The sequence below is a fragment of the Rhincodon typus genome, chromosome 26 (genome assembly GCF_021869965.1).
Source record: "Rhincodon typus isolate 14 chromosome 26, sRhiTyp1.1, whole genome shotgun sequence".
Classification (NCBI taxonomy): Eukaryota; Metazoa; Chordata; class Chondrichthyes; order Orectolobiformes; family Rhincodontidae; genus Rhincodon; species Rhincodon typus.
Window position 1 is genome coordinate 9,193,266 of NC_063357.1, and position 26,783 is coordinate 9,220,048.

The 26,783-nt window shown below is 44.5% G+C and overlaps 1 protein-coding gene across 1 annotated transcript in view; it reads right to left on the reverse strand.

Annotated features, from left to right (window-relative positions):
• Nucleotides 1-2,768: 2,768 nt before the first annotated feature.
• The window catches only part of akap1b (A kinase (PRKA) anchor protein 1b), a 56,507-nt gene continuing 32,492 nt past the window's right edge, over nt 2,769-26,783 (reverse strand). The window contains exons 2-11 of the mRNA XM_048612592.1: nt 22,393-24,249; nt 16,689-16,828; nt 15,308-15,434; nt 14,042-14,166; nt 13,283-13,460; nt 11,185-11,335; nt 9,919-9,986; nt 9,500-9,573; nt 5,674-5,736; nt 2,769-3,224 (exon numbers count right to left, since the gene is read on the reverse strand). Coding sequence (XP_048468549.1) covers nt 3,162-3,224; nt 5,674-5,736; nt 9,500-9,573; nt 9,919-9,986; nt 11,185-11,335; nt 13,283-13,460; nt 14,042-14,166; nt 15,308-15,434; nt 16,689-16,828; nt 22,393-24,229 — 2,826 coding nt within the window. The 5' untranslated portion in view covers nt 24,230-24,249 and the 3' untranslated portion in view covers nt 2,769-3,161. The remainder of the gene's footprint in view (nt 3,225-5,673; nt 5,737-9,499; nt 9,574-9,918; nt 9,987-11,184; nt 11,336-13,282; nt 13,461-14,041; nt 14,167-15,307; nt 15,435-16,688; nt 16,829-22,392; nt 24,250-26,783) is intronic.

A 26,783-nucleotide genomic window follows, 5' to 3' on the forward strand; every position in this document is an offset into this window, starting at 1 on the left:
TGTGTTTGGTTGCAGACGTTTCATCACCCTGCTAGGTAACTTCATCAGTGCGCCTCCAGTGAAGCGTTGGTGTTCTGTCCCACTTGTTATTTATATGCCTCAATATGCTGCAGTGGTTGGCATTACTTTCGGTTCGGTTTCTCAGTGGTTTGTATATCGGGTCCACTTTGAACCAGATCACCTTTGAAGACATCATTGCTCCAGGGAAACCACAAATCTGACGGTTGGCACAATTGAAATACATGACAAGGAATAATTCACAGAAGAAAACTGCCTTTGAGGGAAAGTCAAATTGTTTTCTTTGCTTGCACCTTCATAATTATGTCAAAAGAAAATTAAACCACCATTCAAGTCCTGAGTAAAACAAGGGCAAACTGTTGGTTTTAAAATGAATAAACTTGAAACTGCAATGTGCTAGACTGGTTTTTGTGGTGTTGGGCAGAGGCAGGACTAGGCCTGTTCTGTAAAGTCAACATTTGAATTAAATTCTAATCCTAGTGTAAGTTACAGTTCACTCACTAGCACTCTCACCTAAAATCTAAAAGGTTGAGTGCTCAATGTCAAAAGGCAAACAAAATAATCAAGATCAACTCCAGTGCAGACGTAGAACGTGCTAATGATCTGGGGTGCTATCTTTGAATGGCATCTTGCTCTGGTGATTGTAAAAGTACAAAGAACAAATGGCTCTGGAGGTTTGACATGTACATTGAAGGTACTATCTTGAACAGCAACGGAGTTACTCCAATGTCCTGGGCCAATTCTCACACCTCCTTTTCACAAAGTAAATTAGCTAGTTATCATCATACCATGGACTGTGTGAATTGCTGCATTACAACAGTAGCTGCAATTCAAAGAACTTCATCTGCTAGGAAAACTTGGGTGTCCGAAGCGTGCTATACAAATGCAAGGCTTATTTCCAAGAAAAGAAACACAAACACAATATGCAGAATCAAAATGCAGTTCAAAATTGGCAATGCGACTTAGATCTGTTATTTAAATTGGGTAGAAACATGAAACAGTATTGAGAAAGGTAGAGCGAATGAAAATAAATGTCAGATACACAATGAATTGAATTCGGATGTACTTAGAAACAGCCTGGGGCTAGTAAAAGACTTGTCACTTTCAATATCTAAGCAAATGTGAAGCAAATAAAAGGACAAGACAGAATGCTCGGATAAATACAATCAGAACAAGAGAAAGTACAAAGATGAAGATTATGTTAAGGTTTTACAATGTACACGTCAGACCTCCAGAACCATTTGCTCTTAGTGCTTGCCACGGAGAATGCAAATGCATTAAAGAGGAGTTAGGGTAGATACACTCATGAGAAGGGTCTGCCTACTATGGAGAAAATATTAGAAAAGCAAAAACTAAGTTAAATTGGTTGAACGTCAGTTAAATCAAATGGGATGAAAGGTACACCCAGGATGGGGTAAATGAGGCTGGAAAACTTGTTTTTACTGCAGGATAATAAAAGTGCAGAATCAATCTCCAGGCTTCAGGAAGATTAACAGGATAGGGGCGGGGGGGGTTGGAACAGTACTTGAGAATGTACTAATATGAATAGACAACAATACACGTTCCTTAATCAAGGGCCAGCTCCTACCCACAGTTATTGTATACAAAATGCCCAGGCTTTTGGCTGCCCTACAAGCAGTTAGCAGCAGCCCTTTTGGGAATGTACCAAAGTGCATTCTGTGCATGTGCATTTCCTTTAGAATAACTAGAGGCACAGATTTAGCACACACAGCTCAATAGCCAGGTAATGTGGCTCTGATGATTAGTATTTGAAGACAAAACAATGCCCAGAACACACATTTAATTCATTCCATGCTGCTTTCAACACCCCCTCCCCTTCAACAAGGCTTCACACATGGTCTTGATTTGAAGGGCATTTCATGCAAGGAAGCACTCCCTCAGTGTCAGATGACCTTGGATTATATGGTCACATCCTCAGATGGGGTTTGAGCCTACAATCTCAAAGCAGGAGCAATATCAACAGATGAGATGTCAATATTGTTTTAAAAACGTATTCACGGGATGAGTGTGTGTCATTAGTTCAATCAGGCCATCCTTAATTTCCCAGAACTAACCGTGTTGCTGTGGGTCTGCAGTCACGTAAAATCACAGAATACCCAGTGTCGAAGCAGGCCATTCGGCCCACCGAGACCACACTGACACCTCCGAAAAGCACCCCACCCAGACCCATGCCCCCATCCTATCTCTGTAGCCCTACACTTCCCATGGTTAATCCACCCAGTCTGCACATCCCTGCATGGGTAATTTAGCATGGCCAATCCACTTAGCCTCCACATCTTTGGATTGTGGGAGGAAACCGAAGCACCCAGAGGAAACCCACACAGACACGGAGAGAATGTACAAACGGCACACAAAACTGTTGTTTGAGGGTGGAATCGAATCCAGGTCCCTGGCACCGTGAGGCAGCAGGGCTAACCACTGAACCATTCTCGCGTATGCCAGACCAGGTAAGAATGGCACATTTCCGTCCCTAAAGGATGTTAATGGTTCACTTCCCTAAAATAAAGGGAGACTCAACAGTTGCTACACAGTCACCATAAGGCTGGCTTTTAATTCCAGATTTTTAATGAATTTCACCATCTACCAGTGTGATTTAAACCAAGTCTGGTTTCTGGGTAACTAAGCCTGTGACATTACCACTATGCCATCCCCTTCTCCATGTTATGATGTGTAAAACAATAACCAAACCAGTGATTTCACATCTGAACCAAAAATGACACAAACACAGATTGTGAGAAGCTCCAAATTATAATTAAAAAAAACCACCACACAAGCTCAGTTCCATCAGGCTTTTCTTGATACTTTTTACAGGTCTGTACAACCAAGTAGCAAATAGTTCATTGATCACAATATCATTCCATTCAAGTAATCTAGCAAAACTATTCTGTACAATGACAATTAATTTTGTTTCTTAAATATCAAATTAATCAGACATGACTTAATCGAGTGACAATCACTTACCTATCAGACACCATAATTTTTGGAAAAGTTCCCTTTATGTACTCCATTGAGATCTTACAAAATATTAATACAGTGACTTATATACACATCTGCACAGCTAGCAAATGATTGAATTACAATGCAGTGCAAAATGAGTTTAGAAAAGGGCCCTGGGCTGCAGACTAATAGCTCTCTATCCATTGCGCATGTCCTTTCTCCACCAGAATTCGGTTTAAAAACAGGACCTTGGAGAGAAAAAAGAACATGATTTTAGCACTTTCAACAGGAGACAGGCTTGGGCAGATCTCAGAGCATAGGCTCGCAAACATTTCCTTGTTCAACTGAAATACTCTGATCCAATTTGACACACTGAACCCCTCACTGTGCTGTGGCTTAGTTGGCAGTATACTTACCTCTGAATCATTAGGCTTTGGGTCGTCATCCCCCAGGGTCTGAGCATTAAAAAAAAATCAAGCCCGACACCCCAGTGCAGTACTTGAAGAAGGAGTTCTGCGCTGTGTGGGTGTGTGCTTTAGACAAGAAGACCCTTTTGCCTGGATGGATGAAGTAAAATATCCCATGGCATTTCTTGGATGATTTGGGGACACTTCCCCTGTGCCCTGACCAATATTTATCCCTTGTTCGATATTTCAAACACATCACCTGTTATTTATGGTAACACAGTGAAGATAAATTGGCTGTGACTTTCCCAACATTGCAACAATGTACTTCACTGGTCGAAAACGTGCCCAGTGGTTGTGAAAAGTGCTATACGAATGCAAGTTTTTGGATAATTTGTGGGAGCCATTCAAACTGACTGGCAAACCAATTTCAACAGCAAAACGATTCTGATCATGAAATACTACATTCTAAGAATTCGGAGACATTATTAAACAAAGGTCTGTATTGGACAAAGGAATCCTCTGATATCATGCACAAAGTCTCAGTTTCAAACGGGCGAAGGATTTACAATAAGACAACACGAACTCAGTTGGTAATTCCTTCCTGCGACCACCTGCATTGGCTCCTTGGCGACAGGTTTATTAACACTTCAAACAGAATTGCTGAGCAAGAAATGCTTTGCATGTCCCAGTGACATGAAACAGAAAAATAAAACCGCTTTTATGTGACTCTATCAAGTGGGTAGTGCCTGCCTGATACACCCATCTTCTCATAAAAAGTTGGTTAACTGAAATGATAAATGCCTTCCAAAGTGTGGAATGCATGGTCTGATCAAGATTATTCTGAAAAATATGTTTTATGGTTTAATTAAAACTAGAAAGTGACATTTTGAGAAACAAAAGCAGTTTTAAGTTATTAATTTTGAGTATTTACTTCATTCTTTGATTAGATGTGGGGGGTCACTGACCACGCATTGGTTGCTCATCCCCAATAGTCCTTGAATTTAAATCACTTTCCAGGCCATTGCTGACAGCAGCTAAGAGTCACAGCTTGACCAGACCAGGCAAGGACAGCAGGTTATCTTTTCTGAAGGATATTCGTGATAAAGATGGATCATGATGACAACTGAAGGTACTTTCACAGTCACCATTATCAAGACTAGCTACAATTCCCAAGTCATTAATAAATTGAATTTAAATTACATCAGCTGGTGGGTCTTGAACCTGTGTTCTCAGGACTATTAGCCCAATGAAACGACCACAATGAAGGAAAAACAGCAAGATGGGTACATAAGACGCAGGAAGGAGATATTCCAACTAAGGTTTTTCATGATGATACACTGAATGGTAAGGTCCTAGGGTGTGTTGCTGAACAAAGAGACCTTGGGGTGCAGCTCCATAGTTCCTTCAAAGAGGAGTCACAGGTAGAGTAGTGAAGGCAGCATTTGGTACGCTCACCTTTATTAGTTAGTGCATTGAGGTTAGAAGTTGGGAGGTCATGTTGCGGCTATGTAGGACATCGGTTAGGCCACTTTTGGAATACTGTGTTCAATTCTGGTCTCCCTGCTATAGGAAAGATTTTGTTAAGGGCTACGAAAAGATTTACAAGAACGTTGCCAGGTTTGGGCTATATAGGGGGAGACTGAATAGCTGCGGATATTTTCCCTGGAGTGTCAAAAGTGGAGGGGTAACTTAATAGAGGTTTATAAAATCATGAGGAGCACAGACAGGGTGAATAATCAAGGTCTTTTACCTCAGGGTGGGGGAGCCCAAACCTAGAGGGCATAGGTTTAAGGTGAGAGGGAAAAGATTTAAAAGGAACCTAAGGAGCAACTTTTTCACAGAGGGTGGTGCATGTATGGAATGAGCTGCCAGAGGAAGTGGTGGAGGCTGGTACAATTACATTTAAAAGGCAGCTTGGAAGGGTACATGACTAGGAAGGGTTTGAGAAGGATATGTGCCAAATGCTGGCAAGTGGGACTAGATTAATTTAGGATATCTTGCCGGCATGGACGAGTTAGACTGAAGGGTTTGTTTCCGTGCTGTACAGCTCTATGATTGAAGTCTATGTAAAATGGTCTAAGGCACAGTGTTTAAGAAGTAAATTTCAACTTAGTCTGTTGCTCTTAAACCTTAGTAATTCTGAACAAATCCCAGTCCATCAGATTAGGGCCTTTTTCCAACAAAAAGAGAGAGAGCAATCCCATTTATAAACTTGTTTAACCTGGTAGAGTACAGATTAATTTGAAAAGTCTCGTCTAAAAAAGGCTAGTGGCAAGGTTCTTCAACTTACCTCATCTCCAATTATGCTCCACAGGTTTATTAGAGGCACACCACTGTTGTCATAACCAGTCACCTGAAACAGGTTAAAACTAGGATCAGGACCACACCACAAACAAGATGCATTTTCACACGATAGATGTAGTTTAATCAAAAATAAATTTCTGCACATTACTCCTCTTAAAGTTACAAGAGAGCAGCTCATGTCAGGTACACAGTTTGAGAGATAACACCACAGACATTAGCACAGAGAAATGTAGTTCAAGAATAACAGGGTTACTTTCATGGAGGTCGGGGTGGAATAGAGGGTACTACATTGCATTGCATCAATTTAAACATATATGTACCTGTGACTTCAGCACACAGCCAAGAAACTTGGCCAGCACCAGTGCTCCCATCAACCTTGTACAAGAAATATCAGTCAGCCATTCAAACCCATCTCCATCTTTCAAAAAGGTCATGCCTGATCTAACTGAGGTCTTAACTGGACCTTCCTGCCTAACATCGATAACCCTTTGATACATGAGTCAATCTAAAAACTATCCAACTCAGCCTCGAATATAGTTCATGATCCAGCCCTCACTGGTCTTTTGGGGAAAAAAATTCCTAAGACGAACCATCGTCAGAAGAAGTTCCTCTTCCTCTCCATATCCTAAATGGGAGACCCCTTCTTTTTAAAACTTTGCTCTCTCTTCCTACACTCCTCACTGGAAGATATAACATCTCATCACCTACATTACCCAAGCCTCTTAGAATCTTAAGTGCTTCGATAAAACATCCAGGCAGAATTGGAAGATAACCACCTCTTATTGGCAATAGTCAAAGGAGTACAGTATACGGCCCTTCAGCCCATCGCATCCACTCCAGTCAAAACCCACCCATTTTAATTCCATTTTGTAGCACTTGGCCCATGTCCTTGTGCACTTGCAATGCCAAGCCATACATCTAAATACAAACTGTTCCGAGGGTTTCTGCCTCTATCACACTTAGAAGCAGTGAGTTCCAGATTCCCACCAGCCTCTGGGTGAAAGCGTTATCCTCACATCCCCTCTAAACTTCCTGCTTCTTACCTTAAATCTACATCCTCTGGTCATTGATCCTTCTAACAAGAGGAAAGGGGATTCCTGTCTACCCTGTCTCTGCAACCATGCTCCCACTCCACCCCAAATAATTTGATCCATCTCAATCACTTCCTCCTACAGACTCCTCTGCTTCAAGAAAAGCAATCCCAGTCTGTCCAATCTCTCTTCATAAACTGTCCAGCCCAGGCAACATCCTAGCAAATCTCCTCTACACCCTCTCCTGTGCCACCACATCTTTTATACAAAATAGATTCCATAACTGCACACAATAAGTGTGGCCTAACCAACATTTTATACAGTTCCAGCATAATCTCCCTGCTCATAAACTCCACACTTTGGCAAATAAATGCAAGTATCCCATTTGCCTTCTTAACCACTTTATCCACCTGTCCTTGTATCTTATGGGATCAGTGTACATCAAAACCACTGATCCTCAGTACTTCCCAGTGTCCAGCTGGTCGTCATCATGCATGCTCTTGGTGTGTTGGTTGCACAATGGTCAACCTTGCTCATAATTACCCTTCATATTTGGGCAGTGATTGCAAAGATGCTATTTGGATATTGGGATACTAGAGGCAAGTCGAACAATACACTCTTCCTTGTACCTATAAAATAGGATCAGGATTGTTGGAGCAGAAGCTGTAGGCCATTCACTCTTTTCTTCTGTAATGATCAATTCACGTTTGATCCGTGCGTCAACACCATCAACCAGCCTTGGCTCCATATCCCTCAAAAACTTCTAAGCAACAATTTAAAAACCATTAGACCCAGTTTTTAAATTTAGTAATCTTCAAGCACGAGAATCTAAGCTGCACTCACAATCCTTCCTACATGCTCTACTCATATTAACATTTAATACAATCAATCTTGGATTTTAGTTTAGTTTCAAATTCAACTGCTCGACTTGTTTCCCCACATTTCACAGCGTTGCTTTGGTGAAGACATGCTCCCTGTCAGAACCTTAAAATTAGAGCTCAGCTGTTCAGAGGTGGTGATGTCCCTCTTCCAGACTTCCCAGAATAGTTTCTCTCCATCTAGCTCACCAAACGCATCAAATAACCAGAACAAAAACACACCAAATGATTTTATTCCCACTCAGCTCCGAGACACGGAGAGACACATGGTGGTTGTCCCAAGGTCACTAACCAAAACCAGTTAACTCAGCAACAGTATAGAAATTAAAGAGGACATTTCCTGCTTTACGTGTTTATTATACACCAACTGAGCTGCCAGAGCTGGATAACGAAACAAAGGTGCATCCAGCAGGTGATTATCTACTGGATGAAATGTGGTTGGATCACTCAAATTCCCTAATGTTTACCTTTATCCTTACTGTACCCAAGGAGGGAGACTCCCGATGAGAATTTTGAGCTGCATCAGAATACAGGAAAGAGAGGAGTGGTTGGTGTCATAGTGCAATGATAACAATCACTGAGGAAGAAAGGAGGAAGACACACCCCCATCTACATCAGTGGTGCTGAGGTGGAGAGGGTTGAGAGCGTGAGGTTCCTGGGAGAGATGATCACCAATCTGTCCTGGTCCTCCCACTCTAATGTAATGGTCAAGGTGGCACAACACCTCTTCTTCCTCAGAAGGCTCAGTGTATTTGGCATGTCCGTAAAGGACCCTCACCAACTTTTACAGATGCACTATAGAAAGCACCTTAGCTGGGTGCATAATAGTCTGGCACAGCAACTGCTCTCCCCAGGACTGGAAGAAACTGCACAAAGTTGCATACACAACCCAGAGCATCACAAAAGCCAATCTCCCATCCACGGACTCCATCTACACTCCTCCTTGCCGTGGAAAGGCTGCCAGCAAAGATCCCACCCCAGTAATACTCTTCTACAACCTCTTCCGTCAGGCAGAAGATACAGAAGCTTGAACACACGCACCAACAGGTTCAAGAACAGCTTCTTCCCCGCTGTTATTAGACTGCTGAATGGACACCTCAAATTTCCAGCTTTGCGCACCTCCTGTGCAGATGTAACCCTGTGTGCCTCGCTCTGTTGAAACACCTTATGACCTGTATGTCCTTGCACAGGTATTTTTGATAACACAATAGTTGCGTTCTTGTGCGACCTCATGCTGTAGAAAATGACATTATAGGCTAATCACTGTAGAAAATCGTGAGACTGTACAGCAGAAAGTTTGCGTTATCCGAACAGTGCCCACTGTTCAATCATGTTACAGCCAATTCACGTTAACAGAACATGTGTTACAGCAGAAATACCCATATGCTATGATCTGCCTGCACTGCTCACAAAACAAAACTCTTCACTTTACACAGGTATATGTGTCTTCAATAAATCAAATCAGCTAGATTCAACTAAGCCTTAAGTGTTGTCAAACATTCATCTTACAAAATAAGCACAAGGAAAGAATGAAGTGACTAGAAGGGGTTACAAAGAGAGATGAAATATAAGCTGCACGATCCGGAACGGAGTGATGGAACCAATGGTGGTAAAAGGCTCGATGAGTCGATACGAAGCTCACTCAATAGCTTCTTGTAATATAATCCGATTAACTCAGACCTAGTTGGCAATTGGAATGGTCAGTCGACTGGGAAGCATTTCACCTGATGTCAAGGTGAAACACATTGCGTATGAAGAGCCTACCAATATTGCACCAGGGTGCAGTGCACCCTTACCTATAAATCATTGTAATTTACATCATCCGCTTCCCACAGACAAACCCACAGATATCAGGTCATCGACATGAATAGTTAGTGACTACCACCTTCCCAGTAAATGTTACCTGGGCAAGCAGAGCAGCACCACGGGTCATTTCATCCATTGCTGTGTTTGCCTCTTCAGAGAAATGGTCCACACCTGTCAATCACAGAAAATAGGTTACCAAGAGCACATTGGTTATCGTCTAATGTAGTCTGAAGAAATGGCTGAGACCTAATGAAATGGGGGAATTGTTGACGGATATATTAATCTAAAGTTAATTGGGTTTGAGTTGGTTGTATCAATACAGGGATCTAGTAATTAACAGGTGGGAGTTTTTTGGTATGCGGTTAATTGAAATGAAGCTCTCTCATAAAATTGTCGACTTGAATTCTGTATAAACAGTTATCTCTTGGAACATATCACAGCTTTAAATCAGAAAAATTCAGAGTTTAAGAATGCCCATACAGTATCATTTGGAACGCAAGTCAAGTCGTCACTAACCTGGGGGAGGCATTATGTTGTCTAGCAGGACCTCAGTGCCTTGGAAAGGTAGTGATACAAAATCAGACCTGTTGATGGAGATACACAAAATGTTCCAACATTAGGAAAGATTGGGAACCCCTATCCCTCAAGCAGTTGGAATATAAAAGCTTGCACATGCTAAGGAATGGGTTGGTGCGATCTATGTTCAAAAGTTGAGTTGTGCTTTCTGATCAGCTTGCTACTGTTCTAGCTGTGCATCCACAGAAGACAATTTCCCCAACATTTCTTACAACTGAGTTCTAAGGGGACAACTCTGTCGAATTTACGACTCTGACCCTGCCTACTCCTCCAACATTCAGAGGCAACACCCCAATGATCCCTTTTCTTATCTTGAGATTCCCATAGTCCATCAGATAAGGCCGTCTCCAAGCTCTACTCTGGAACATTCTCCAGCACGACTTCAGTCTGCAGCTAACCTGAAGAAAACTCAACACTTGGAAATCATTTTCAGGCCCCCTCAAATTCCCACCTTCCATTTGCAACAGTGAATGCAACCACTCCTTGGACTCCACCTTTTATACGCTTGCTCACCAGCAGCACAGGAATCCTTTAAATCACTATTCTCCTATTCCCCACGCGCTGAAACGGCCCGAACACGATCACAAAAGCTACTTTGTGACGGCTGTTCATTACTCCGTACAGTCACACTTGCTCCGCCACAATCGTTCCTTTGTCCAATTCTTGCTTAGCGTGAACCTGCCCACCTCAGAGCAAAGATGACATCCCCACTGATTTGACTTGTCCTTCCTGTTTGTCCAGGCCATTCGACTTTATATCCTAAATCAGCTGCACTGGAGACGGGGCAGAGCACAAACATTACCTTTACCTGTTAGGGAGAGGTCCTTCAGGATAACTGCAGCCAATGCAGGAATAGAACTGAAACTGCTGGAGTCACTGAGCTAACCGGCAACCCCCCTCTCTCAGTTACCTGGAAGAAAGATCTGAAGGAACACTGCCCATATTGTGCATAAAATTGGTTTGAGCTTCAAATTAAAGCAAGCATCCTCAGCTCCTCTTGAAGCTAGTTAACAGAAGACCAAGTACCCCCTCACCGTGCACCCCCCCAACCACTGCCAAATTTAGGACCATCGCATCAGAGTACCGTTGTAGACCTCAAGCAATTAAGTCCAACCCTTGTGCATTAGTTAAGAGACTCCATCTTTTCTACATTAGGTTACCTCCCGTTCAATGACACGCAAAACAGAGGGGGACCAGGTACATCACCTGATTTGCCTCAGTGCTTCTATTTTAACGCGTTCATAGCCTCCGTAGTCAACGTATCGTATTTCAACTTCATTCGTCTCCTCAAAATAGGCAACAACCTGCGCTCGCCACCAGGCACCATCAACTGCGGGAGCTGCACAGATTATTCCAACTGTAGGAGGGAAAAAGACACATGACTAATTCTTTTTGCATCCCATTACCAGTAATTACTTCTTCAGTTTGGAAGCGGGGAGCAGGCGATGCTGAACTTGTACAAGCAACTTTTGAAGCCTCAGCTGCAGGGCGGCGTACAATTGGGGGCAGCACATAACAGGAAGGACGTGAACACACTGGACAGACGGCGCAGAAGCAGTTTACAAGAACGGCTCCAGGGATGGTGCAGTTCAGTGAGGAGGGTAGACTGAAGGCGCTGGGACTGTTCTCCCTTGGGAGGGGGCGGCGGCAAGGAAGTGTGATAGAGGTCAAAATCATGAGCAGACAGGATAAAGAGAACTCCCCCCAAACCTCGTAAAAGGAATAAAGAACAAAAGGGTACAGATTGTAAAATGATTTGCAAAAGTAGGAGAAGTGAAAAAAAAACAAAAAGAAAAAACTTAATAGAGTGAGAGGCTAGGGGCTGGAATGCACTGCCTGGAAAATGAGGAGGAGGCAGGCTCAATTGAGGCATTCATGAGTGCATTGGACAATTATATGGGTAAAAATAATGTACAAGGAAATGGGGGAAAAGATTGATACTTGGTCATGATGCTCATTTAAAGAGCTGGTGTAGGCACAATGGGCTGAACAGCCTCTGCCTTCGCTATAAGACCTCTGTGGTTCTGTGATGTTATTGGATTAAAACTCAAAGGCTGTAAGTTCAAATTCTTTGAAAAAGTTGCAAGATTCCACTCAATAAAACCAGTCAGTCACTCGTAGGCCAGCTCCAAAATGTAGTTTGTCAAAACCCGTTGATACTGGATTATCCTCAGCTGTAGAAAAAAAAAAGCAGCCATTTGGCCCAGATGGTGCTTCATATTAGCCTTGCTCCACTCCAGTTGGCCAAAATGTGCAAAGGAAGCAAACCTCTACTTGACAGACTACATGCCATTAGCTTCTAATTTAGGGACTGCCCCAAGCCCCTCAGAATTGGAAGAAGACTCCTGTAAACTTGGTAACTTATCTAGAGAACAGAGGTAGGAGTCACTTTAGCTCAATAGCACAGAGCGGGGGTGAAATTGGTTCAGGGGACCAAGGAAGTTAAGTTAAAAGAAACAATCTTAACTCTGCAAGTTATACACGCTTGCCTTGGAGGGAAGACCAGTTTGATTCAGAAGACTGCTTCTTCAGATGAGAGGTAGTCTGGAGGATTGACAGAACAGTCAAAGTCGAAACTCCCCTCAGTACAGACGGATGAGATGGTCCAGTGTAGCTGTAACACAATTCTTAAAGGGGCAGACACTGAGCAAAACTAAGAAACCCAAAATTTGTTGTCTTCCGTCTTTCAGGTGATATGGGCCAACGTTGTGGCCCGCTCCTAATTGCCCTTGAACGGAGGAATATCTTATTAGGCCATCTTAGAGGGCAGTTAAGTATCAATCTCATTGCTGGCAATCTGAATTCACATCAGATCAGATCAAAGGTGGTGTCACAATTCCCTCCCTAAAAGGGGCTTTTACAATGATAATTTTTTGTGCTCCCATCACTGAGATTGGCTTTAAGATCTGGATTTATTCCCAGAATTTAAATTCTAATCACTAGTTGTCACGTTGGATTTGAACCTAGACCCATTCTGACGGAGAGTCACCTGACTTGAAACATTAACCATTTCCCTCACCACAGACGCTGCCAGACCAGCTGAGTTTCTCCATCAATTTCTGTTTTTGTTTCTGATGTCCAGCATCCGCAGTTCTGTGTTTTATTAACGGTGTGCCAGAACTGGCTTCAGAAGAAAAGTTAGGTGCAGGCCTTAGAAGAAAGGCATAAAATTAATCCGATACTGTGTTTGCTGGAACACGTGCTCGCATACTCAGAAAAATGCCCCGTTTTGAAGGCAGCTAGCTCTCTCCACTTTTAGCCCAAAGACAGATTAATTCATTCGTCAAAGACTAGAAACACTTAACTTCTAATGGAGGTGTTAGTGTTGGGATTCCTGGCTGAGAGTAAAGGAGGAACATTTGTTGATCCATGCTGCGTAGTACATGACATGTAGGGTGTGTGTGTTGCTGTACAAACATGTGCCCGGCATTGACAATGTTCACCACCAGCACTTCCACGGTTACGCCATCAGGAAGCATGAGCTGTGGATGAGAAAGATAACTTCAAATTAGGTGCACAAGAGGGAGGAAAGACAAAACTTCCGGGTAAATCCACACACTGACATTTTTAAACACACTTTCAGTATGGGCACAAAGGTTTCCTTCAACTTCTTGATCGGCAGGAGCATAAAGGGCTACCAGGAAAAAGGGCAGGAAAGTGGATACGAGGCTCGTCAGATCAGTCACAATCCTACTGAATTGCAGGACAGGCTCGAGGGCCCAAATGACCTATTCCTGTTCCTATGGTTTATTGAGTTAACACTGCCCTTATGCAGGGAGATGCCCATAGCAAACAGTTCACGGTTTAACAACAGGGCTCCATCTGGTCTGTTGACTCGATTATCAATTATTTCAGGATTAAATCTTTTGCGATCAGATTTTCTCCCCTCCCATTGGATACCGATAACTGGCCAAAACGATACAAGTTAAGGTCTCAGATCAAAACATAAATCTGCAAAAGGACAGGGTGAGAAAACTGTGCAAATTATCACAGTAAAACAGACAGGGTCCGAGCTGAACTGTAAAACAACCTGTAACTGCTCCAAATCAAACACAAAGCTTACCCAGGAGGTGATAGGTAATGAGGGTAGTGTCAGAGGTGGTGGTGGAACATATAGATTCCTGAGATCCAGCTCCTTAAATTTCTTTCCAATCAGGTTAAGTGCTTTGTCTACCTGCTGCTGATTACCTGTTATCGAACAGAAAGAAAGCCAGATGAATTTAAACCCTGACATTAAGTGTGTGAATTGGGTTGTCAGAATATCAGAAAGTGCCTTACAATCAATTAATTTTCGTGCCCAGACAGAAGCAGAAGCAGAAGTGCAGCTGGTCAACAAATGACAAAATCTTCAAGCAAAAAAAAAAGCCAGAGAGCTGGGCTTGGGTGGAGGCAGTGAAATATTAGCTGGGACTGGAACAACTCCCCAACACTACCCTGAATTGGTTTGTGATATCTTTGACACAGCAGAAGGACAACAAAACGGGTCTCACGTTGAAATCTCATCTGAAGGACAGCACCTCTGGCAATGCAGCACTCTTGCATGCAGCATCAAAACATCAGCTTAGATCAAGAGCCCCACTCTACTTTGGGGCTTCAAACGTTTGGATAATTTGGCAAAGTTTACCTTGTAGTAAAAATAATCGAGTCCAAACCCTTACCGGAAAAGTTAGAGGAACATCTTCCAAGCTCCTACTGGCAATTGTGACTGTGTGGACTTTCAGCAGTGCTGTGTATTGACAGGATTTATTTGGTTGTACCAATGTCAGCAGAACTTAAGTGTTGGGCCTTAGATCTCCAGCCAGCCAGTAGTTTTGTGATTTGTTGAATTCAAAATGGTGCTCAGAACAGCTATCACAGCACATGATTGTTTGAGTGTCTATTCAAGGGATCACATTGTAAATACTGCAAACTTTGACAAAAATCGCTGCAGCTCAGAACTCAAGTGACAAGGAGAGGCGATTTTCAATAGATGGCTTAAATTCGCACCTCACTTAATGCTTAATCCAGCTCATACACTGATCAATTAAAAAAAAACTTAGCATTTCAATCCCAGGATACCATTAAATACTCAAGATTTAAAAAATTAGAGTGAAAATACAAAGTATGACATGAGGGAAACGTGTCTTTTCAGGGAATTGTCAAACTGCAAGAGACAATCCAATTTGAGAGATTTTCTTTCAAAGAAATAAGTTGGGCAGATCAATGGGAAAGTCAAGCACATGAGGTGTATTTGGAAATCAAAATGAAAATATTCATGAGCTATTTGATCTCCTGGGACAAACACGATGACCAAAAAAAAGTTACCAAATCTGCTCCTGACCAGACTCACCTTCTATATGACAGATCTGGAAATCTTGTGTGTAAGGCAGCGTGGATATGTATATCTTGGCACCAGAGGACTGCTTCAAGAAGCTCACAAATCTTCCTTGTTTACCAATTAACCGCCCAACCAGATGCTGTGAACAGAAACACGATAAATTAGAAATTACAAGAAGATCACTTTGTCCTGGAGCAACACCACAGAAACATACCCAATTCCTCAAAGCTTGCAATTCGTCACACTTTGGAATTGGGTTTTCCTCTCGTTCTCATTGCAAGCATCTTTGCACCAGAGTCACAGAGACTGCACCAAGGTCTCCCCTAACTCCTTAATTGTGGCCTGACAGAATCCAGCCACCTACAGTGCAACTGCATATGTCTACACAGAATTCCACTTCAGCTAGGGACACAACACCTACTCAAAGAGAGTGACTAGCAAATGGCAGATAAACTTTTCCCGCACATTCTCCCTCCAATGAGAAAATTGCCACAACTAAAGCCAAACGCACCTCTTTGAAACTCCTATTCTCTCTCATGCGAGGTTAGCTAAACTTGCTGTTATCGAGTACAGTACCACCTTCTGTACACCATGATTCAGGAAGTTACTTGTAATGGCAACCACTTGCCACAAGGTGACCTCAGTGTCCTGTCAAAGTGCTATCAAGTAGGGTTCGCATCTGGTATCACGAGACTTAAAGATTACAAAGCCAATCAAACTCCAGAAACTTAACTGAGGAATTACTTCATAAAGAGACAGCAGTTGATAGAGTTGCACATGTTGTCAATCTGGTTAAGTATTCGGTTACTGTCCAATACCTTCAGTAGATGGGGGTTAGAGGGTTTGGGTTAAGGGGAGAGGCTGAATAGGCCAGGGGTAACCTTTTATAGAGATTTATATGGTAATGAGGCGCATGGATAGGGTAAATAGGCAAGGTCTCTTTCCCAGAATAGGGGAGTCCAAAACTAAAGGGCATAGGTTAAGGTGAGAGGGGAAAGATTTAAAAGGGACCTAAAGGGCAACCTTTTCACGCAGAGTGTGGTGTGCGCATGGGAAATGTGCTGCCAGAGGAAATGGTACAATTAGAACAATTGAAAGGCATCTGGATGTGTACATGAATAGGAAGGGTTTACAGGGAGATGAACCAGATGTTGGTAAATGGGACTCGACTTACTTAACAATATCTGGTCAGCATGGACGAGTTAGACCAAAGGGTCTGTTTCCATGCTGTGCATCTTTATGACCCTAAGGCTAAAGCACCAATTCCTCCTGCTGTGTCCTACTCAACCTTCAAACAAGATTAGATAGCTCTGCTTGAGCAGAACATGTAAACGACAACAGTTTCAAATCCCAGGAATCAGCCACAGCAAACATATTGATTTGAAGTTTTTACCTTTGGCACCTGGACCTCCCAGATGGTGAGTTCAGCTTTATCTTGTATTGCATTCAAAGTTGCTCCATCCTTGTTCAGGGTGTCTGGTCCACCTGCAGGACATCCACTGTCATTTGAATCCATACTGTTCACATCCGAACCTGGAAAATTCAAGAGCAAACTTGGCACCAGAAACAAACGGATGCTCAGAATAAAAATGTTGCAATGTTTTGAAATATTGTAGCAGCGAGTGTAACAAAGTGAAGTATCTGACTGGGCTCCTGGCCAGTCAGCTGAGGCAGGGAGAGTAAGGGGATTGACTCTCCCCTCCTCATTTGGAAGATGGGAGTCAGGGTTCAGCTCCCAATCGCTGTCTCCAAGCCACCAGTTGGAAGATGATGCACACAGATCATAGAATCATACAGTACAGAAGAGGCCCTTCAGCCCATCGAGTCTGTACCTGTACTGACCAATCTTGGACACAGACGGCCATTATAAAGGCCAGGCAGAGACATATGGGACATGATGGAACGAGAAACCCATTTTCACTCTGATCTGCATCCCGTTAGAATCTACTTAACAAACCCAGGTCCCTGGTACTGTGAGGCACCGTGTTGCCCAAACAATGATGAAAGATCAAATCTTTCTTCATCCCACTGCAGCTCCACAAAGCTGTCACCGGCTTGTGTCAGTGAATCACCTCCAGTTGAGGGAGAAAATAGAAGTTCCATTTGCCCAGCAAGCCAGGAAGACCATTCGAATGACATTGTCAATAACTCAGCAAAACGCAAATACTCAGAATCCCAGAGAGATATTTAGCGAGCATGACTTTACTGAGAGACTCCGGACAAGACTCCAGTGCTGGAGTCTAATCTTCATCCTGCAGATTTCGCACGAAGGATTGCTTTAGTCTCACTGGGTTCTGAAAGCTGGACATGAGCCAGCATAATCTGGCCTGGCTCGGAACTGGACATAGCTGTTCTGCTTAGTATCATCTCATTAAATGGAGTTGAAACGTTACCTCATTTTTAATTCAGAGGCCATGGGCACTTATCCACATCCAACTGGATGGCACAGTGACTCAGTGGTTAGCACTGTTGCCTCAAAGCACGAGGGACCCGGGATTTGATTCCACCCTCGGGCGACTGTCTGTGTGGAGTTTGCACATTCTCAGTGTGAGAGAGTTTCCTCCCACAGCCCAAAGATGCGCAGGTTAGATGGATTGGCCATGCTAAATTGCCCCATAATGTCCAGGGCTGTGCGGATCAGTCACAGGAAAAGTAGAGTTATGGGGATAGGGTGGGTCTGGGAGGGATGTGCTTCGTAGAGTCAGCGTAGACTTGATGAGCTAAATGGCCTGCTTCCACAATGTAGGGATTCTATGAACAGCTCTGGAGGCGATGATTGCTTTCAAAGGGGTCTGAAAAAAAAAGAGTTAAGACTGAGGAGTGCCTGGAGCACCACCCATTATAAACACCAATTACTTGGAGGAACAGCTTCAGATCACGAATGAAAAGATGCAGCTTCCCAGTAATCCCCCAACGATGCTTCATCATATCAGTGCTACTGTCAGGTCAGTGCCCACTCACAATTAACATCTCACTGAAGGCAAGAGTGACCTTCTGTTAGGATAGTAAGCAGGTTTCCTCTACCACACCAGGCCCTATAAATCCCTATCCTAATAAGGAGGGTGGCAGCATCAAACGTATGGAGAGAGAAGGGCAGATAGCCTCAGAGTGATGAAACACCTTCCTGACTCACTGGAGGAGGGGGACACCCCTCAGTGCTGACAGGAAGAGGACTCCATTTCAACCTGGTGACAGTGAAGGAACAGCAACATAGTCCCAAAGTCAGGATGGCGTGATAGCTTGGAGGATATCGTACAGGTAATACATGGTCCTTGTCCTTTAGGTGCCTCAGCGTGGAATCACAGTGGAGCTTTGGTGAGTTACTGCAGGACTGATCGTACACACTGTATCGTGCTGGAGGGAGTGAATGTTGAGGCGGCAGAGGGGTCCCAATTACAGGCACTTTGTGTCGAGCTTGTTGGATGTTGTTGGAGCTGCACCCATACAGGGCAAGTGGAGAGTATTCCATCACACACTTGTCTTGTAGATGGAGGAGAAACTCTGGGGGGGAAAAAGAAATCACTGTGCACAATTCTCAGCCACAGGCTTGGCTGTTGGAGCTAGCGTTTACATAGTTGTCCAGTTAGCTCTCTGATCAAAACAGTCAGCATCTTCAGGGTCGGCAATGTTGGTTAATGGTGTATGAAGATGTTTACATCTGAGCAAATTAAACAAAGGTAGCCTCAACCTCCTGAGCCTGAAGGCTGGCACTGCATGGAAACACAAGGTGCTGCAGCTTCTGATGAGTTGCAAATGGAACAAAATGCTGCAGCAAACACCTCCCACATCTAACCTTATACTGGGGCAAAGGCCATTCAGGGAGCAGCTGGAAATGGGGTGGAAATAATAAGTCAGTTTATTGTGCAGCACAGTTCATTTACAATTCTGGAGCAGCCACACATACGGACACTACAGCGATCAGCAGTTATGCCTGGCATGTTGCAGACTGCATGGCTACATAGCTAGAGAAATGCCAACACAACCTGCAAACCACTACCCAGGGCACTGCAGGAATCCCTATGGTGATGGCCTGCAGCCAGAGGAGACTGCCCTCTAATAGCATGTCCATTTGTACTCCAGCCAGCAGGGGGCAGGGCCAATTCTGGAGGCCAACCTTCATCTTGGTGGAGCCATGTGGTTGCAGACGGCCTTTGTTGCAGATATTTTCAAAACCGCTTGATCCACGATGTTATTACACACCTCTGGAGCAGGTGGGACTTCAACCTGAGCCTCCTGGCTCAGAGGCAGGAACACTACCACCACAGCACAAGAGCCCTTTGCCCATGTTGTATTCTGTGCCGTCAATTGTTTCCAGTATCCCAGAAATGCTGATGCCTGGTTGAGATTGTGGGGATTGCGGCCTAAGCCCGAAGTGGATTACCCACCTAGGGGTTTTGGCTGGAAACGAATGCAAACACTTCAGTCTCATCCCTGCCACTCTGAGCCACCAGCCCACCAGCACACCAGCCCCCACCCCACCCCAAATCATCGACTGGGATGCTTTATCCACCATCATCTCCCATGACAGGAAAGGGGAGGCTGCAAGGCTGTGATTCAATTCGATGACTGGGGGAAGTCACACAGCTGTCTGTCCCACAGAGTTGCCATGGAGTAAGCATTTACTGTTGTCTGGGGCTTTGCCAGGTTGGCATGTCCATGCCTGGTACTATGGTCTGCTGCCACCGTCAATGAACCAGGGCTTGACAGTGATGGCAGAGTGAAAGACGTGTTGGGCCACAGGGTTACACATCGTTGTTGAGTGTGGTTCTGATGTCGATGGCTAACTTTGAGCTGTTAGATCGGTTCTGAACCTATCCCATTTAGCCGATTGGTCATGTCAAACAACACAATGGAAGAAATCCCAGGTGAAGATAGGTGTTTGTGCCCATTAGTGCACATCATCCAGCTGTGTCAGGGATAAATGCATCTGTGACAAGCATGTTGGTGAGGGTAAGACCAAGTGGTATGGGTGGGATACTGTAAGGGTCCTTGTGGATTTGATGGGCCGAACAGGCTAGTTCCACACTGTAGGAATCCTATGAAGTAACTGTACACTGCCAACACCTTTGGAGCATCTGTCCTACGAAAAGGACACATCCAGGGATGGTTTAAAGGATCCAGAAATAATCTGGAAAACATAATTCTGGGAGAATGACTAGGAGAGGCTGTTGCTTGACTAGTGTGTCGGACAGCTCCCCTGATTCGAACATAAATCCCTGGGTGTTAATGAAATGACAAGTGATCAGACAGCATCTGAGTTGACTGCACCATGAACAGGAAAGCTCGTATCTTCAAACATTGAAGCCGGAGACGAAGATAAGGAGAGGCAGTGCTGATGTATTATTTTCCCCAAAGTGAAGGTGGAGAAAAAGGAGTATTTAACTGAACGTAATGTAATGACAGCATGGGTTCACAGCAGAAATCACACTGCAGGTCACCTACCTGTCTGAATCATAGCATCCCTACAGTGCAGGAGGCCATTTGGCCCATCAAGTCACAGCAACTCCCCGAACAGCATCCCACCAAGAGTAAGCCCCTCCATAAATCCCATAACTCCACACTTACTGTGGCTAAGCTACCAAAGAACAGTTTTCAAACTAGGAACAAATTGAAGACTCAGTTAATTGGGAATCAAGAAAACTTGGAATCTCTAATTTAAGGCTGCACATATCCAAGGAAAAAGTATACCAGAGGCTGTTTAACACCAGTTCCAAACTGGAATCTGAATTCAGTTGAAAATAAGTAAACACCAGGATAAAATGTTGCAGTTTTGTGCACATGATAGAAACACAATAGCCATGATCACACCAGTGCAGAGATGGTTTGTTTAAGGCAATGGCTTGTGTGGTAAAGTCTCAGTTATTTTTTAAAAAAAAAACTTTAGTTAGTAATGCATGCCTGTTGCCCTACACAAATGTAAGTGACTGTAATATTCGGAAACTAATATTTGATTAGTTAAATGTAGAGACAGTTTACACAAACGATTTGACAAATTAGGATATTAAACAAATCTCTTCTAATTCTGATCTGTGTGAGTCCAACTATATCCAAAAAATGGAAATCTGATCACTCCAAGTTACAATTGACACAGTTTGGTGGGAACGTGTTCAGAATAAGATTCAAAGTAGCTTCCAGAGGTTTTGGAAACTCGAGTGGGCACAGACATGGCAGATGGAACATAAGGTGGAAAAATATGGGGTTATCCACAACGGTTGGAAGAACAGATGTGCAGAGTCGTTCTTAAATGTCAAGAGGTCAGAAACCAAAAATGTACATCGGGACCTAGGTATCCTAGTCAGTAGTTAGGGAACTCTAACGTACAGGAGCAGCAAGCTATTAGGAAGGTTATTGATATGTCAGCGTTTATTATAAAATTATTTGAGTATAGGAGGAGTTAAGTCTTGCTTCAAATGTCAAGGAGCATGGTTAGCTGGAATAGTGTGTAGTTTTGACATTGCCATAGAGGGAGAGCAACAAAGGCTCATGAGAGCTCTTCCTGGGACAGCAAGACTGTCCTGTACAGAGAGATTGGGCAAACTGAGCCTGCACTCATTGGAGTGCTGATGGATGAGGGATGAACTAATTGAAACTTACCAACTACTTAAAAAGTACAGTGTTTCCCAAGTTAAGGAATGTAGGGCCAGGGATGCAATGTACAGTAAGGGCATACCCTTGCAGACTTTTTTTTTGTGAATTCTCAATTTCACAGGGTCATGACAGGGGGCAGGGGTGTGCGTGCACACATGCGCCTGTCAGACAAAGACAGATTGAGGAGATTTCTAAACACCAACAATAAATAGTGTCAAGGTGACAGTGTAAGGCAATGAGGTAGTGAATGTCAACCAAGATCTTATTGAATGGCGGAGCAGACTTGATGGGCTGAAAGGCCTACTTGTGCTTCTCCGTCATCACAAATGCAGAGGCAATGTTGCTACATGAGGTGACTCCACTAGGGATACGATGCATTAGTTAGAATCAAAGAGGAGCTCATGAAAAACAAATAAAAAAAGCAGGCAGTGAAAATCTCAAGCACCCTCAAAAAGCACAAGTTAATCCCTGCTCCATATTTACATACTGTACCGTTATTGCTGTCTTACCTCCAGACTGATCAAACTCCATTTCAAGCAGCAATTGAGAATTCCCATCAGCGCCTTCTTCTACACCTCCTCCATTGGTCACCCTAGCTCCTTGATGCTGCAGTGGTCCATGCTTGTGTTTTGGATCCTGCTCTAGGGGCGTTCTTCCAGTCACAGGGTCACGCACAGCATCTGTTTTCTGACTTCCCAGGACAGGTGTTACCTTGGGGTGCAAAGGCTCCTCTTCTCCTGTGACATCCGAGTGGGCAACACTGCTACCGGAATCCTGACCTGCTGCGTTCGATTCCTCCAAATGTTTATTGGCGGTGGGCTGCACCTCCTCGGTGGAGGCTCGGCTCTGGTCTCCCGGTGCGTCTTTCACACAATCCTTCGGAAGGCTTCCTCTTGTCCCCGATTCTCCCGGTGCCATTTCGGGCTCCGTAAGCTTTTCCTCGCAGCCGAGTTCAACCCTGGACGACGCACGACTGCTCGACGTGTCCTGGTGGTTGGTCGGCTCACACCAAGCTGCGCCGCTTTCTGGTAGGCCGTCCCCAACAGCCCCATCTTCCGAATGGCAGCCAGAGTCTTCCGCTGCCGGGTTAGCCTCTTCCGAAGGCTTCCTAGGCACAGCGGGAGCGGGGAGCTCTCCGGCGAACGCGTCCTGATCACCCCGACCATCGGGTCCGACAGGCCTCTCGTCCGCGGTCGCGGCAGCACCGGCCCGGGACACGGAGCGCTCCTCTTCGCTGGCCTGCCTCACCCCATCGATCGCGGGCTCAGGGCCTGAGTCGTCCGCAGCGGCGGGCCGTTGGGCGGAGGGATTCGCCGATTTACCTCTCGCCGCTCCGGCCACGCGCGCGCCCTCCGCGCAGGGCCCGAGCTGCGAAGCAAAGAGTTCCTGCTTCGCAGCCGTTATCACCTCGGAGATCAAACCGGCCGCCGCCGCCTCGATCTCATCCCGAGCGACGCCTTTCGCGGCCGCGTCGGCCGGCAAGCCGTTCCCGGTGGGGCTGGGGGCCGGGGCCGGAACGTGGTCTTTGCCAAGTCGGCTTCCCCGGTCGGAATCCTGGCGGGGAATCAGGAACGGGCTGAGGCGGACGTTGTTGAGCGTGGCCTTGAAACAGGGGGGTTCCGTCAGATTGCCCGCGTTTTCGCCCTCGGGCTCGGGTCTTTCCATGTTGGGGCCGTCAGGCGCCGGCGGCTCGCGTTCCGCGCGGCCCAGGCCCGGCAGAGCTCTGCCGTTGCTGTCCCTCTCTGCATCGGAGTTGACGGAGAAGTTCTGGATGGGGAAGGGGACGGGCGACTTGACCACATTGCAGACAGGGGGCTGCCAGATCTCCAAGGGGTCACCGCTGACCTTCTCCACCATCTGGTGGAGGTAGCCTTCCTTCTCGACCTTGGGCGATGTCTGGAGGGGACCTTGCACGTTGGACATGAACAGTACTTCTTGAGATCGGGGTGAGGAGCTCAGCAGCATTGTTGGAGTGTTGCTTTCCACATTGGCATCGCGTTTATCCGTCAAGAGGCACAAACCGCTCTCGGGTTCTTCTGCCTGCTCCAAAGTTTCCACCTGTAGAGCTGGCACCAGCTTCAGCGGCTTGACTACAGCTTCATCTGCCTTTTCCTCACTGGCATTTGTTAACTCGGCCACTGTATTAACAACATTCGGGGGATCCTTCAGGTCTGCACAACGCTCTCCTCCACCAGCCTTGGCGGCAGTTTCTGGTGCCAGGTCAAACTTAGCCTTGCCACGACCACTTTCTCGGCCTTTCTTCCTGGTGATGTACCACCACCAGCCGATGAGGGCCAGCACCCCAGGTAGAGTATACGGAAAGATAGTTCGAAACCTCAAAGCCATCCTGGTATCTTGTCACTCATCTGAAAAACCAACATGCAGACTGTCAATGCACACAATTGCTCATGGTGGTATTATTTTAATTGATACTAGATAGATGTAGCGCTGGACCTGCATTGCACATGAAGACTCAAATCAAACCCACAAGGGATACTGTGGAAGCCAATGTATAGGATAATGTGCCCTATTGTTTTGCACTGAGCCTACAAGGGTCAATTTCCCTTTTTGAGAAAGGGTGACAAGAGAAAGATTAAGTTGTTGCTATTTGCTAATTACTTTGTGACAGCTCAAAAATAGTACCCATTTCTCTCTTCAGTCATGTTTTCTGCACTATGGTGTGCAAAGGACAACATACAGAGACAGACACTTTGCTTAATCTTCCCTACTATGGCTGCTCTGACATTGTTTGGTCTAAACATCAAGGATAGCTAACTTCAGTGGCAAATGACTTTATTAGGCAACTACTGAAGAATACACAGTACAAGTGTTCCCTGCCAACTGGCACTCTGCCCTGAGAGGAGCTGTCAGGAGTTCTAGGAGGTTACTCAACGTGGTCCTGTGCAGCCATTCTAACAATTCATTCGTCAAGATAAAGTTTGTGATCATTTTCACTGTCCTTCAAACTAAGTTATTGTTTTGGATCTAGTGCGAGAGGGGATTCCTGCACCAAATTTTGCTTTTTTTAAATTGGAGATGCACTTGCTGAAAGACATGTGGGTTGAAATAGAGGGGTTCCCAATGACCTATTAATTGGAACACAGATGACAATCCTCAAGGAACACCAACTGACTGCAGTAAAGCAGCTGACTTTCCATACCTTTTCTCCGAGGTAGTCAATCGACTTATTTAGCCCTTGCAGGAAACCTCTACTGCAGTGGTTCCAACTTTTTCAATAACATGGTACACTTCAAACAAGACAATTATACGGCACACCCACTTTTTTTCCAGTTGAACTGTCTGCTCATAAAATGTCATATTTACTACAGTGATGGTCTTATTAGAGAGGATTGCAACACAGCAAGCTAAAGAAGCCGCAAACCCATTACATTGCTTTTCATTAGCTCTGCACAAGATTTCATAGCGTACCTGGAGTCCTCGCTGCACACAAACTACTGTGCAGGTAGCAATTTCTCCATTGTCACCAGTGCTCTTTGGCTGTACCAATGGGTAAATTACATGTTACAGGGTGATTAACCATATTTAGAAGTCTGCCACCTATATAGAACCACTTGGTGCAATTTACACTAAGAACTCAGGGTCAAATATCAAAGTCCTTCCAAGGAATTTGGGGTTTGAAAACCTTTGCTGGAATAGGTTTTAGTGCTCATGGATCTGCATCTTTTGATGCAGGCATCTCTGAACTAATGCCCCTCCTTGAAAATGTGATAATGCCACCGTGGCATTTGCACTGAGGTAATACAACAGCTTTACTTCTTATCAAAAGGAATAAGATGCCACTTGTGAGCCATCGAAGTGAGAGAGAAAGAAGTGGATGAATATTTTCTGCCCGTATTGTAGCTCTCGAACAAATTTCCCCTCACTTTGATCAGGAATTGAAACCAGCTTCCCTACCAAGTACCAGACACAGCTATTCAGAGCAGTCTGTCACTATGCCAAGACACATCAACAACGGGGAAACAAAGCATCAACCAAGTAACCAGATTCGTAACAGGGCGAGTTTCAATTTTTATTTGCTTCTAGTAACATCTGGGAAACTGCAATCTCCCCTCAATGGAAACCACTTCCGTGTTGTGTCCAAAGACAGCTGATTATATTAAAATCAGGCATCTGGGACAGAGGCTCGAGAGAGAGTTGCATTTTGTGTTTACAACAGCAACTGCACTTTGAAAAGTTACTTCGTTGGCCGTGAATTCTTCAGGAAAGCCCCATCAACTCTGCACATAACCAAGACATTGCAGTCTCAGGGTAAACTAGAAAGGCAGTTACCCCTCTCATTCTCCACTAAACAACAGGACTGGGAGAGAACAACAGTTGCTGAAAATAAAAACATCATGGACAACATCACTCAAAACTACATTCGAGTGTAATTTCACAGGCAAGGTTCATATATCCAGCAAGTTACACACAGCTCCTTCAGCACCTGGACTGGTGCATTAAAGGAGGGTCAAAATAGCAAAGCTTAAAATACACAGATTTCACCTGCCCCAAATGATTGGGGAACAGTTTACAGTAAGCCTCATTAGTGCAGGAGATCACACAAACATCTGCATTAGGCTAAATTCCACTGAATATTTTCTAAGCTGTTAGAAAAAAATCAGATAAAGGAGCCATTAAGGTAATGACTTGTGCTTTGTTTTGCTTCTGCTCTCAATTACACAAAAACATCCACTTTATATATCTGTGATATTAAATAGAAATCCAACTTTTGTGCTGGTCAGAATTACAGTAATGAATCCTACAAGGCTCAACAATGGGACAAGCTGCCCGTTGCAACAAATCATTAACCAGGTTAAGTTCAGGAAGAGAGAAAAAGAAACCTGTTTTTATTTTAAATACGGTTACTTCAAAAGAATTCACTGATTCAATGAGTTCGACT